The sequence below is a fragment of the Gossypium hirsutum genome, chromosome A13 (assembly GCF_007990345.1).
Source record: "Gossypium hirsutum isolate 1008001.06 chromosome A13, Gossypium_hirsutum_v2.1, whole genome shotgun sequence".
NCBI lineage: Eukaryota > Viridiplantae > Streptophyta > Magnoliopsida > Malvales > Malvaceae > Gossypium > Gossypium hirsutum.
In genome coordinates this window covers 100,415,203-100,429,562 of record NC_053436.1, presented here as the reverse complement: position 1 = coordinate 100,429,562, position 14,360 = coordinate 100,415,203, and the positions used below count along the sequence as shown (strand labels likewise).

Genomic DNA, 14,360 nt, shown 5'->3' with positions numbered 1-14,360 from the left:
AGGTAATGCCGCCTCTGGCGGTGGCGTGACTACCCTGGGCATACCATTTTAGTATTTAAATTTAAAGTTGTATTATTTAAGTTTTTTCTTTTAATACCATATAGGTAAAAAACCCAAATATATCCTAAATAAAATAAATTAAAACTAATGCTTATTTTTAATATAAGACTTAAAAGTTTAAATTTTCTATCAAATATATTGCAATCAACATTTAATAACTTCATATTCTCTACTGCAAATTTTCAAATTCAATAATTATAAATTGAGTGTTGAAAAAAATTATAAATGATTTATTATATTTTCATCAAATGTTATAATTTTTTTAGTTTAAATCTCCAATCATATTCAACTAGACTTGTTTATAGGTCAAGTTATTCGTCCAGACCCGAAGACCTGTTTGAAAGTCGAGAGGGTTTGGACAACAATATTAAGCCCAAAAGATGGACTTGAGTAAAAAAATTAGGCACATTTAAAATTTAAAAAAAAACCTATTAAAGAAAATAAATTTAAACAAGATAAAATTTTATAATAAGAAAATATAGTATAAATTGTTTTTAGATAATACTATATTTCAGTAACCAAATATTTAAATTTTACATTCTAACCACATGAGCCACCATATTTTTATTACGAAACGTAATTCAATTGGTATTTTAGCTTCTTCTTTTTCTTTTTTTTTAAATAATCTTATTATAAGTTTTTGATCATATTTATTCTTTTTTTACACAATACTTAGAATTACTTATACTCCCTCCTTAATCTATAAATAAGTGGATAATGCATTTCAGTACACTCAAACTCACATCCTCTTATATTGACAATAATTTCTATAGTAATCGAGCTAATACTTAGGGTGAGTTTGGATGGGCGGTACGTTTACCTGCGGTTAATGTAAAAATAGCGATGATGATAAGATTAAATACTGTAACAATACTATAACGTAAAAAATAAACTAAACGCACCGCACCACACACCATAACATTACCGCCCCATACCCACTCTCAATCCGCAATTACTATATTAGCGTTAATTTTACACTCTTTGTTCACGGAACGGTATGGCATGGGCTGTGGAAGTACTATTCGGGTTTACATTTTTCGTTGGACCCAATCACTAAAGTCCCTTGTGTAATTAACGCTAATCGTGTAGCCAAACGTTTGAGATTTCTTCCATTTCTAAAACCCTTCCTCCTATAAACCCTTTTTCTTATAAACTTGAGCTCAGCCCTGTAGCTCTTTCGTTTCATTTCTCAAATTAAAGGTTGAAATCGATGTAAATTACTCTTTGTTTTCCTTTCTCAAATCCCAGTCTCTACGCAGCATTCTTCTCACGAGCTTTCATGGTTAGTCTCTCTTTTCTCTCTGAGGAATTTTTTCTATATCTTATTCTTCTTTGGTAAGTGTTTAAAGTGTTTGATTTTTTGTCTCAATGAGCTTAGATGCTGTTGTTACAATTTTTTTCATTCCTCGGCATAAATACCCATCTTTTTTTCTTTTTCTTTTTTTTTTTGCGATTTGATTGTTTTCCCATGTTTTCCTTTGTGGTTTTAGGTGTCTCTTCTAGGTCAAATAATAACTTTTATTTTCTAAGAAATACTATGAAACTTAATCATTTGAGTCTTTTGATGGATTCTTTCTGACTTTCTTTATGTTTGAAGAATCAGAGTCTCTTTGAAGTTTGCCATGGCGAATGAACTTTTTTCTTAAATTGATTAGTAGCATTGATGATATGGAGCAGTTGAGTCCAGTTTTTATGCTTACAGAGCTTTTGGTTTTCATAGGTTCTGTTTGTTTAGTTGTTAAAGAAAAGGATGGTACAAAAACAAAACCACATTTTTATTAAATGAATAATGACTTGAATGAAACCCACATTTAAGCTTAATTGATAATTGTTTTTTCTGCAACTACAAACTTTACACATTTCTTTTCAAATAGAGGCACATCTTCAACAAAATTTTTGCTTGCGCCCTCATATTTTAATCATGATTGCTTACCCTAACTCTATCCTCTCTTTTTTTTCTTTTGGGCAGTGAAATGCTTGCATATTGCTTTCCTTTAATCATTCAGCTATCAAATTACAAAAGCAGGATTATCCATAACATTGGTTTGCTTGTGGGTAATTTGAAGTATAGGAGAACATATTCCAGCCAGAATCTATTTGAGCCAGTTAGTGGAAGGCTCATCACTAGTAGTCAATTTGTTAATCACCCTTCTCAAAGAAGTTTTAGTCAATCTAGTTGTTATCAGAAATTCGCACATGCTGAAACTCATTCTATCCTTCGGTCCAGTAGTCTTCAGCATCGGTTCAAAAATTGGCAAGAACTGAGAAAGCATAAATTGACAGCTAGCACATTTGCTGGGGCTATAGGCTTTTGGCCTTTGCGAAGGACCCAGCTCTGGCTAGAGAAACTTGGGGCGATTGAGCATTTTTCTGGTAACTTAGCTACATGTTGGAGCAATATCAAAGAAGAGGAAGCACTTGAAAGATATAAACTGATTACTGGGAATACAATTGAGTTTCCTGAATTTCAGGTTTATGGTAAGATGAATCCTGAAGACAGTTGGTTAGCAGCTTCACCTGATGGCTTGGTGAACAGGTTTGTTTATGGGTTGCCTCCTGGGGGAGTATTGGAGATAAAATGTCCATTTTTTGGTGGGGATATGAGCCAGGCTTTCCCTTGGAAGCGCATCCCCCTCTATTGCATTCCACAAGCTCAGGGTTTAATGGAAATCATGGACCGGGAATGGATGGATTTCTATGTTTGGACTCCTAACGGAAGCAGTCTATTTAGGATTTACCGAGATGTAAAATACTGGAATGTTCTGAAATCGGCACTCTCTGACTTTTGGTGGAAGCATGTTCAACCAGCTAAAGAAATATGCAGTAAAAATGTGATAACAGATCCCCTCATAGAATTAAAATCACTAAGGCCAGACTCGAGGCATGAATCATGTGGCGATATAGTTCGTCAAAGCAAACTTATAGCTGATAACTCCAATTTATTGATTTGTGAAATAAATGGACAACTGATAACCTGATTTGATGACTGAGATATTGAATTTTAAACCAAGTCTAATTCATTAATACCAATGCTTATTTGAGGTTTTAACAATTATTGAAAATTTTGGTTACCATGAGTTTCCTCAGAGGAAGAAGATCAAGTTTGGAAGTGCTCGTTCATTATGGTTCTTTTTCTAGATGTATGAAGTTACTATTAGGGGCATTTCTCCCTTTAGTTGGACAAAGCTGAATGCCTATGGTTGTTGCAAGAGTTCACGGGAACCTCAGCTGGTAAGTGAATATTGAGAAATGAAGAAGACTATATTGCTAAATTGGGTCTTCTGAAGTTTGCAATCCATCATGCTTTTAATTGTATGATAATGTGTGTGTGTGTGTGTGTGTGTGTGTGTGTGTGTGTGTTTTTTCCCTTATGATGCTTAAAATGCTCTGGAATGGAAAAGCTAACTCTTGGTTGAATCTGGTTCACGTTGGCATGAAAGTTGGACAGCAAAATCTTGGAGGCACATTCCTAATAAAGCATTGTTACATGGTTGTAGCAACTTCTTGACTAGAGGCTGGCATTGATAATGTTGCACTAACCTTGGAGAGGCTACAAGTATTCAAATCAATGAGCTTATACAAGGAATTGCCTGGCTCATATATTTGATGATCCTCCAGCCTGGCTGATTTCTGTTGTAAGAAGTCATCCTTTCTGGTTGTTTGGCTCTAAGTCTGTCTCAGTTGTAATTTCAACTTCAGAGGGAGATAGGAAACCTTGTTGGGGACCTAATACATTTTATTTAGGTCCTATTTCTTATTTCCTGGAGTGGACAAATGTGGGACATTTGAAGAAAGAGGCTACAAATTGACCTTTAGGCAATGGTAGAAAGCTGATCAAGGGAAAATCCTGCAGCCAACTGATCTTTAAGGGGACTATAGGCCTTCTTCTATGTAGATTCAATGATGACTTATCTTAAGGTTAGCATTTCTAGTTACATATCTTATATTGGGGATGGGAAGAAGAAGTGCTTAGAAGCATGCTTGCTACAGATTCAAATGAGACTGATTTGTCATGATAGGTGTTTCCAAAATGTAATCACTCAACTTTTACTAAAGTGAACTACCTATGTGTTTTCTTGTGCTATATGTTCTGTATCTATTACATATTTAAACGTGTAAATTAGAGATGTCTGCCATTAGATAACTGTTACTTTGAGGATACCATCGTTTACAAATGCAAATTTTTGTCTGCTGCCACATTAGCAGTAGCATCACTATTACTTGTTCCTTCGATGTTTTGTCAGTGTCCCGTGTGCTTTTGAATTCCATACGCCATACTCCTGCTGAAATGAATGGATTTTCACACAAAATGAAGAAAGCTTAATACATAGAATCAGTTGAATGCAAGATTAGTGACGCTTGATTGTATATGAAAAAGTATAGAAATAAGTTTGTTGAAGCCCATCTTCATGGACTCTTTTATGAAACGAAGTGTAATGTTTACTTTGGTTGCAGCGTAGTGCATGACCTGGGAGATGCATTGCCATGGGGTTTAGTTCTTCGGTATCTGCCTGATTGGATTCATCTGGCTTCAAGCTGTTATGACAATCTTTATAAAATCATTTGGCTGAGGAGCTTTATGTGGATTCATGATATGAGGTATGATTAAGACAGTAGAATTCAATATATTATTCTACACGATTGGTGTCAATTGAACCATTTTAATCATTTTGATTCTAAAAATATTATGATGTACAAAGGGGTGTATGTATGATATGTAGATGATCCACTGCTTGAAAATATCATAAAAACACTTGGAAGTAAAGGCCTTCCCAATTTCAGACAGAATCCCATCCCACAAACACCCATTGTTCAATTAGTAGGATTTATGATATGTTTGATGATGGTCGATTTTTGAAATAGATGTTTTCTATGACGATTCTTTTTTTTAATGTATATCAAGTTATGTTCCTTGGATTCATGTGTGAGTGTTAGATATATAGGTTGCCAGTTGTTATTGTTGCTGATATGTGTGCATGATTGTTCTTTGCCGACCTGATGAACTCATATTAGATGATAACCAAACATATTTGCAGAACTTGAGCAGATGATTGAATAAATCAGATGTGCATTTGGTTTCAACTTCTTTATTATGTTGATTAGTTGAATTAATATTATTTTACATCAAGAAGTTAAAATTACTTTTAAATCTTAATTTTCCTTTTCATAATTCAAATTGTTTATAATCTAACAAAAAGTATATGTCAAAATTTTCAACAATAATTTTTTTTTTTAAATATGGTATTTTACATATATTATTTTATTTATATATGTAAATATATGTTGTTTTGTGCGAAAAGCTCATCCTTTTTGAGTAGCATAGTTGTTCTCGATCATAACAGCTGGGTGAAATTAACTTCTATTTCGAGTTTGAGTTGTTTTAGATTCGGGTCTAAAATTTTCAAATTTCGAATTTAATTTTTTGGCTTTCTTTATTTCAGATTATTTGTTTCTATCATTCAAATGTTTTAAGTTCAATTTAATAATTTTCAAAAATAAAAATAATTAAATCAAAATTTAACAAATTATTTAATATTACTAAAAATAAATATAGAAACGTAAAAAAAAAAAAATCGAGTCTGCTTAATCTTATCCGATGATGTTAGTTACACGCAGATAAATACGACAGCCCAAGAAGAAGAAAATTCGTGAATTTCAAGAGAAGGAATGGCGACACCATCGAAGAACATGAAGGCTTTCTACAAGCAAAAGAAGAAAAACCCAACGGGAGGCATCTCCAAATCAAAATCCTCAAAGGCAACCAAACCTGCCCCATGGCGTTTCTCTGGATCTCAAAGGTCAGTCTCTTTTTTCTTTTCTTTTCTTTTTTTTCTTTTGCCCCTCAAGAAATGGGTATTTTATAAAACCGAAACAATGTTTGTGAGAAGCAGATGATGATATTGAAGAGGAAGAGAAAGCGTTAAGGGAATTCGACATGAACATGGCGTACGGACCATGCATAGGGATAACGCGGCTGGGTCGATGGGAAAGAGCACAAAGATTGGGGCTAAATCCTCCTAAAGAAATCGAGAAGCTTGTGAAAAGTGGTAAGGTGAAACTACAATCATTATAGGGGAAACCATTATGGTTGACATGGAATGTGGGGAATCCTTTGGAATCAAGCTGGTTGGTTATATGTTATTTCAACTCAGTTTAATTGGAGATCATATGTTTCATCTATTACTCTTTCCTTTAAATTCCTTTCTCAACAAATATAAAGATGTTATATTCAAGTGCAGGTAAACATTACAAAAGATCATATACTAAAATAACTTCACACATGATGGAATTTAATGTACACAGAGGCTTTATCATTTGGGACCTCAGCTTTTGCCAACATAATATATTTATAGCTTGTGGGATAAAATTTTATTAAAAATCCTTTTTAAGGTTTGTACGTATGTGTGGATATTCCGTTTTCATTTTTATATGTTGGTTTTTTTTTATCTATTTGACCTTATACTAATTTGATTCTCCTTTATCGTTATTAGTATATTTACCCTAAAAAAATTATTTTAACTTAAAGAATCAAAAGTGAAAGGTGAAAATATAATCTTTTTTTTCATGTGAGTTGCTTAAAATTTATTTCTTTTATACTTTTAATTTCTTGCCTTGACCCCAACACTTTGGTAAATCTTACAGTTTAGTCTATACCTTAGATTAATATTTCTCAATACATCAGTATTTTAAATTTTCTCTAGTCTCTTACTATCTTCTCCACTAACACTTATAAATAACATTTTATTTTTTCTTATAAATTCGACTCATAATTGCTCAAAATAATATTGTTACAACCACAGATTTTGAGAATGTTACAAAGTTTAACCTTTTTTTTATACAACAATTAGGGTTGGAGATGGGGTCACATGATTTTGAACTCGTGTCAAATAGTTATTTGACAAAAGTTTTAACCACTGCTTCATATAAGTCAAAACAAACATCAAGTTACTTTTAGTGGGTGTTTGGTTGGCCGAATCTAGGAGTATGGCATGTAATGTTATAGTTCAAAATGAGATTATTATGTTAAGGTTCTCAACATTTTAACTATCCCATAATCTTACATTCTTAAATAATGATAAAATGTCGTAAGAGGGTGTAATCTCATAGACGGAATCTAAAATTGAAGTTAAAATTACCCTTTTATTCTTATTATATTAATCAATATAATTCTTTTTCACACACAAAAAATAATTATAATTAAAAACCAAAATCTCTTATTTTTTCTTATCCTTCTCACTCAGTAACTTTGACAACTAAAATATAATTCAATTTTTAATACAACAATTTAATAATTCAAATATACTTCAATTTAAAAAATAGTAAATATATCCTAAATAAAATAAATTAAAACTAATGCTTATTTTTAATATAAGACTTAAAAGTTTAAATTTTCTATCAAATATATTGCAATCAACATTTAAAAACTTCATATTCTCTATTGCAAATTTTCAAACTCAATAATTATAAATTGAGTGTTGATAGTTCAAATGTTATAATTTTTTTAGTTTAAATCTCCAATCATGTTCAACTAAATTTGTTCATAGGTCAAGTTATTCGTCCAGACTCGGAGACCTTTCTGAAAGTCGGGAGGGTTTGTACAACAATATTAAGCCCAAAAAAAGATAGACTTTGGTAAAAAAGTTAGTCACATTTAAAATTTTTTAAAAAAAATGTTAAAGAAAATAAATTTAAACAAGATAAAATTTTATAATAAGAACAATATAGTAAAAATTGTTTTTAGATAATACTATATTTCATTAATCAAATATTTAAATTTTACATTCCAACAACGTGAATCACCCATAATTTTATTACGAAACGTAATTCAATTGGTATTTTAGCTTCTTCTTCTTCTTCTTTTTTAAAAATAATCTCATTATAAGTTTTTGATCATATTTATTCTTTTTTGACACAGTACTTAGAATTACTCATTATAAATAAGTGGATAATGCATTTCAATACACTCAAACTTACGTCATTTTATATTGACAATAATTTTTATATTAATCGAGTTAATGCTCAATGCGCAATTACTATATTAGCATTAATTTTGCACTCTTTGTTCATGGAACGGTATGGCATGGGCTGTGGAAATACTATTCGGCGTTACATTTTTCGTTGGACCCAACCACTAAAGTCCCGTGTGTAATTAACGCTAACCGTGTAGGCGTGTAGCCAAACATTTGGGATTTCTTCCATTTCTGAAACCCTTTTGCCAAAACCCTTTTTCTTATAAACTTGTGCTCAGCCCTGTTAAGCTCTTTTGTTTTCCTTTCTCAAATCCCAGTCTCTATGCAGCATTCTTCTCACAAGCTCTCATGGTTAGTCTCTCTTTTCTTTTTTAGGGTTTTTTCTTTTTCTTATTCTTCTTTGGAAAGTGTTTAAAGTGTTTGATTTTTTGTCTCAATGAATTTAGATGCTGTTGTTACGATTTTTTTCATTCCACAGCATAAATACCCATCTCTTTTTTTTTTTTTTTGATTTGATTCTTTTCCCATGTTTTCCTTTGTGGTTTTAGGCGTCTCTTCTAAGTCAAATAATTTTTATTTTCTAAGAGATACTATGAAACTTAATCATTTGAGTCTTTTGATGGATTCTTTCTGACTTTCTTTATGTTTGAAGAATCAGAGTCTTTTTGAAGTTTGCCATGGCGAATGAAATTTTTTCTTAAATTGATTAGTAGCATTGATGATATGGAGCAGTTGAGTCCAGTTTTTATGCTTACAGAGCTTTTGATTTTTACAGGTTCTGTTTGTTTAGTTGTTAAAGAAAAGGATGGTACAAAAACAAAACCACATTTTTATTAAATGAATAATGACTTGAATGAAACCCACATTTAAGCTTAATTGATAATTGTTTTTTCTGCAACTGCAAACTTTACACATTTCTTTGCAAATAGAGGCACATCTTCAACAAAATTTTTGCTTGCGCCCTCATATTTTAATCATGATTGCTTACCATAACTCTATCCTCTTTTCTTTTTTTTTTCTTTTGGGCAGTGAAATGCTTGCATATTGCTTTCCTTTAATCATTCAGCTATCAAATTACAAAAGCAGGATTATCCATAACATTGGTTTGCTTGTGGGTAATTTGAAGTATAGGAGAACATATTCCAGCCAGAATCTACTTGAGCCAGTTAGTGGAAGGCTCATCACTAGTAGTCAATTTGTCAATCACCCTTCTCAAAGAAGGTTTAGTCAATCTAGTTGTTATCAGAAATTCGCACCTGCTGAAACTCATTCTATCCTTCGGTCCAGTAGTCTTCTGCATCGGTTCAAAAATTGGCAAGAACTGAGAAAGCATAAATTGACAGCTAGCACATTTGCTGGGGCTGTCGGCTTTTTCCTTTCGCGAAGGACCAAGCTCTGGCTAGAGAAACTTGGGGCAATTCCTCATACAAGAGTAATATCAATTGTGTTCCATCATCCTAATTCGGGTGTATCAATATTAAAGTTCTGTGTTAACCTTGAGGGGCAACGCCCACTACACGATTACACCGATTAGTACGAATTTACTTCTAAAGTAGTAGTTCTTCCACGGTATAGTGATTCTTTCTTTTATTTGCGCTTGGTTTATTTTTCAATCAGTGCTAACAATTTTGTTTTTCTGTCGTATTTTTCCAACACAGGTGAGAGTCTCCCTCACACCTATTTGAAAGGAAAACTGATGTGGTTTGTAGAGTTGGAAGCCTGTCATGTCTAGTAGATTTGATGATGGAATCTTTGGCCTTTAGGCCTTCGTCTTGTACAAGTCATTCTTCTTGTTTTAGGTATCTGTCTTGATTTAAGTCTCGTCTGTATGGAATGTCTTTCTATTAATGAAACGAAATGCATGCTAAAAATATTCTGTCGAGTTATGAAGTTGGTTCTTGGTAGGCAGTAAATTTTCAAAAATTGGGAATCATGCTCCAATACTAAGTTACAAGATCGGAATTCTATCATAGTTCTGTTGGGGTTAGTACATCGTTAGATCATGGTAGATATCTTGGTCTACCATCTCTGTTGGGTCGTAATAAAGGAAATTTCTTTTATGTTATCAGAAAATCTCTTAGCAATCGACTCTTTTCTTCGAAGAGCAAGCTCCTCTCTAAGCCTACTAAGGAAATTGTTATTAAAACTGTGGCACAATTTGTACCTATATTCTGCATGAGTGTCTTTTTCATACTTGTCAATATGTTTGAAGAGTTGCAGAAAATGAAGAATTCTTTTTGGTAGGATTCAGGTAATAATGATCGTCGAAATATCCATTAAGCATCTTGGGACAAGCTTTGTGTTCCTAAAAGGTACGAAGGTATGAGATTTTGCAATTTGCATTGCTGTAATTTGGCTATGCTTGGAAAGCAAGCGGCGCGTCTTATTATTCATCTAGACACAATATTAATCGGAAATGCTGTAGTTTTAAGTATATGTTTAAGAGTTAGAAATGGAACAAACAATTTTTCAAAACTCCATACGTATTGCAGTGGCATCAGTTTTGTATTCAACTTTATTTGCTCATTTTCCCTTACACCATAAGGGATGTTTAAAGCAATGTCATATAGGAGCTTCACCATTGACACAGATTTGAGCGGATGAATTACAGTAGAAATTAAGATTTGGGTTATGGCCTACTCAGCTGGCTTCCGGCAAGCAATGATGGCGAACTTTATCACCCCTTTCTGGAAACCTTCGATCATCAATGGCATCACCAGTGCACCTTTTATGGTTTTTAATCCTAATCAACCCCATAATTAAGAACCATGGCTGAGAAAGCTAATCATAATTTACTTCTAAGAGGGTGTTTATTTATTTATTTTGATCTCATGATTCTATTAAAGTGTGATTGTTGAAAAAAATATAATATTACCACTTCGTAGCAGCGATGTGAAGCCCTTCCATGTCAATGCTGAACGTATTACTGCTGGCCAAAAGGGTGCTACATTCTCAGTCCAATCTCCTGCCTTTATATCCTGCATTACATCCCAAAGGTGTTACATGATGCAACCATCTTAATTGCATCAAGCACGAACATTAAAAATGCAAGATGAAAAAGAGACACGGATATGATACTAATACATGAATATGTTAAAATTTATTTAAATCTATCAAAATATATGTAAAGATTTATTTAAGTAAAGTGAGGAGATGTTACAATCTAGAAAAATGAGACGTCATGGAGAGATGATGAGAGGAAGATCGGAACAAATTCTGGAAAACAACTGTGATGGTAGGCAGTGGTGATGGACGCAATAAAGGATTGAGAAAGATAAAAGCTATGGTGGTGGTTGTGATTATAGAAAGAAAGTTGCAGAGAAAATTTTATAGAGCTAAGTTCGCTAAAAGATCAAAAAAGTCTCGTAAATGAGACACTCAAACTTTTATTTATAAACCTTGAAAAATGAAATTATGAAAAGAAAGTGCTTTCAAGGAACTTATGAAAAGAAAATGAGTATGAATGTTCTAAAATGGTAGGTAGTAAAATTAAAAGTGGTTACTTGGACAAGAGAAAATGGAAGATAACTTACATAAATTATGGGTATAATGGCAGTTAATGAAAGTTACATTCACTTGAAGTATTTTAACTACTTTTTAATATCAACGCAGCGGTTGTTCATTAAAGAAATAAAGAGAAATCACTTGCATTTTGAAAGAAAGGTTAAGAAGATATCTTTGACAATTTCCACATCAAAACCTTCAATCCATGCTTTACAGGGCATCCCAAAAGTGGAATGACACAAGAATTCTGTCAGCCTTCCAAGATTATTCCCAAAAAATTATGCACAAAGGAAGTTGTTCCCAAAAGTGCTCATGTAAAAACAATATTTCTCAGAACTACTATTGATTGGATAGTTAGTAACCAAAAACAATTATCTACTGTATATAAATATCAATGATGATAATGACAAAAAAGAAAAGATACAAGTAAGACAAAAATAAAAGAATTACATGAATTTTTGTAGCAAAATGAAGGAATAAAATACCTGGAGAGATAGGGACTGAAATAATTTGACATAATCAGAAGTAGAACACCACTCTGGTAAATAGTAAGCATCACATATTCTGTTTAAAAGCTTTTGCTCCCATGGCTGCAAAGACTCTTCAGATGGACCAAGATCCCTATGGCACCATGTCACTACTATTATTGTGCCTCCTGGAGCTGCCACTCGCACCAGCTCTTCAACAAACTGCCAGTTTATTCACAATTTGTAACCCCAAACATAACCAATCTAAGATGATATTATCAGATAATTCAAGCATGGATGCATTCTATTTTCTGTTATTATTTAAAAGAAATCGTGCCAAATGAAACTAAAAAAAAAAAAAGTTACAAACCTTGGGTTTGTCAGGCATGTGTTCTCCGCTTTCCATAGACCAAACAAGATCAAATTGGTCATCAGGGAATGGTTGGTTCAAGGCATCTGCAACTTCAAAACAAACCTGCTAATACGGCTACGTGTTATACTAATAAATAAGTTATTGCATTTGGCTAATGGTAAAAGCCTTTAATGTATGAATACATGCCTGGTCTGCTAGTACTTGAGCATTAGCAAGAGCATTGGCTCTTCCAGCTTGAACAGGGCTCAAAGTAATGCCTTGGCATTTTGCTCCATATTTCCTTGCTAGATACCTAGAACTGCCTCCTATCCCACACCCAACATCAACTATTCTCTTGGGTCTGTTTGCTGGGTCATCTGCAAACCCAATTTCAGATATTTCAATTGAGTCCCGAGGATAAGGAGAAAATAATTAAACACAAACGAACTATTCATCCATTCCAATTAAGGCAACAAAAATCTGGATGTACAACAAAAACTGATCAGTTTCGACCATCTATGACTATTAGGGCCATGTTTGGATGTCAATTTCAATGCTCTATTTTTCTTATTCACGTTTTGCTTACAAATATATTACTAACCTAACCAATCTTTTCCTGCACGGACTTGGAACTTTTGTATCTCCATCCAACATATATCTGAATTCTATGAACAAAAATATATTTTTTAAGCTTAATATTTTTATCTAAATTTTCCTAAATTTCAGACATACAGACGTATAGTCCAGTCAATGAACAGTTATAAGGAGCACCTGTATGATTGGACTTGGCACTACTCTCGTTATCTTCCAACAGAAACTGACACATATTTAAAAATATTTAAGGAAAACTAACCCGATATTCAAGCGAAACGGAGCGATTCTTCGATCATTCGAATCTGAGCGGCACGATGATCTGAACCCGAAACATCGGAACCCGGGTCGTAATATCCATGGTGCATATGGTCACCCCATATGTCTTCCCAAATCCCCGACGACTCATCGTAAAGCTCCGCTATCCCTTCCTGCAACCTGGTGGTGGACGAAGATGACACCGCCGCCTTAACATGCGCGGACAGGGAGCGTCTGTTAGATGGAAACGACCGGGACAAAGAAGGGAAGGAAACGGAAAGTCGTGGCGGAGGTGAGAGTTGGAACGTGCCATGGAAGCAAGTGTGTGTTTGTAAATGTAACGCGGCAGCCATTGATTATGGTAGCAGTCGTCGGTGTGGTTGGGTCAGCGACTGAAATGGCTGCTTTGTTGTAGTAGTGGTGGAAGGGTAAAAAAGGGAAGAACAGTTAAAAGAGTGTGAGGGGGAAATTGCAGAGCAGCGAGGCTTAATGTTTTTGTGGATGTAATTGGAAGATGCGTGCTCTTCTTGTCCCCAAAGTTGCGAATGGATATGGGGAAAGATCTTCGGTTGTAATGAAATTACAACAACCCTTTCACTTTTTATTGAAAAAAAGAACAAACTTCATGCCATTATTATCTGTTGGTCCCATCCATACAATCATTATCATTAATTACAGCTCCAATTTGAAAACCCCTTTTTTAATTTAATAAGTATATTTATTTATTTTTTTTATAAAAAATGAAACTTTAAAAAGCTAAACTCAAATCATTGTGAAGTTGATTATAACTTTAAAGTTAATATTTGATGTATCATCTTGTTAATAATTTTCTTTTGTGTTTTCTGATTTTATATTTAATATTTATTTTAAATTTTTTTTAATATTTTTACTGATGAAGTATGAGACTTTGATGACATTCTCTTATAAAATTTAAACTTGTAGTTTTTATTAAACTACAAACTCATAATTGAGTTGCTTAATTTTCAAATTTTGGTAAATAAAGGCAATTGAAGCAATGTTAACTCATTTTCGACTTGTTTATTTGTTTGGGAATAACTTATATTAGGATATTTTAAAAAAATACAGCCTTTAGGTATTAACGAAATAATGTCACGTCATTAAATTTTAAAGATAACAAAGTATTATTATACATTCATC

At 33.1% G+C, this 14,360-nt stretch overlaps 2 protein-coding genes and 1 pseudogene across 13 annotated transcripts; 2 read left to right on the top strand and 1 right to left on the bottom strand.

Moving 5' to 3' along the window:
- Positions 1-1,101: 1,101 nt before the first annotated feature.
- LOC121212521 (uncharacterized) lies at positions 1,102-9,912 on the top strand. Of its 4 annotated transcripts, none has more exons than XM_041085439.1 (3): positions 1,102-1,301; positions 8,341-8,381; positions 9,060-9,912. In XM_041085439.1, the coding sequence occupies exons 2-3, from the start codon at positions 8,353-8,355 to the stop codon at positions 9,562-9,564; spliced, it is 534 nt and encodes a 177-aa protein (XP_040941373.1). In that variant the 5' UTR covers positions 1,102-1,301; positions 8,341-8,352; the 3' UTR covers positions 9,565-9,912. The 4 variants fall into 4 exon arrangements, with proteins under 4 accessions (XP_040941373.1, XP_040941372.1, XP_040941371.1 ...); XM_041085438.1 differs by lacking the exon at positions 1,102-1,301 and having other exon boundaries at positions 8,131-8,381; positions 9,060-9,563; positions 9,689-9,912; XM_041085437.1 differs by lacking the exon at positions 1,102-1,301 and having other exon boundaries at positions 8,131-8,381; positions 9,060-9,599; positions 9,689-9,912.
- Positions 1,206-6,293, top strand: LOC121212520 (uncharacterized). 9 transcript variants are annotated; one of them, XM_041085436.1, is made up of 7 exons: positions 1,206-1,342; positions 2,030-3,291; positions 3,501-3,695; positions 3,805-3,978; positions 4,516-4,659; positions 5,677-5,858; positions 5,952-6,293. In XM_041085436.1, exon 2 carries the CDS (start codon positions 2,034-2,036, stop codon positions 3,036-3,038), a length of 1,005 nt encoding a protein of 334 aa, XP_040941370.1. In that variant the 5' UTR covers positions 1,206-1,342; positions 2,030-2,033; the 3' UTR covers positions 3,039-3,291; positions 3,501-3,695; positions 3,805-3,978; positions 4,516-4,659; positions 5,677-5,858; positions 5,952-6,293. The 9 variants fall into 9 exon arrangements, with proteins under 9 accessions (XP_040941370.1, XP_040941366.1, XP_040941365.1 ...); XM_041085432.1 differs by having other exon boundaries at positions 5,667-5,858; XM_041085431.1 differs by having other exon boundaries at positions 3,558-3,978.
- Positions 9,913-10,495: 583 nt separating the features above from the next.
- LOC121212519 (probable tocopherol O-methyltransferase, chloroplastic) lies at positions 10,496-13,778 on the bottom strand (annotated as a pseudogene).
- Positions 13,779-14,360: the final 582 nt, after the last annotated feature.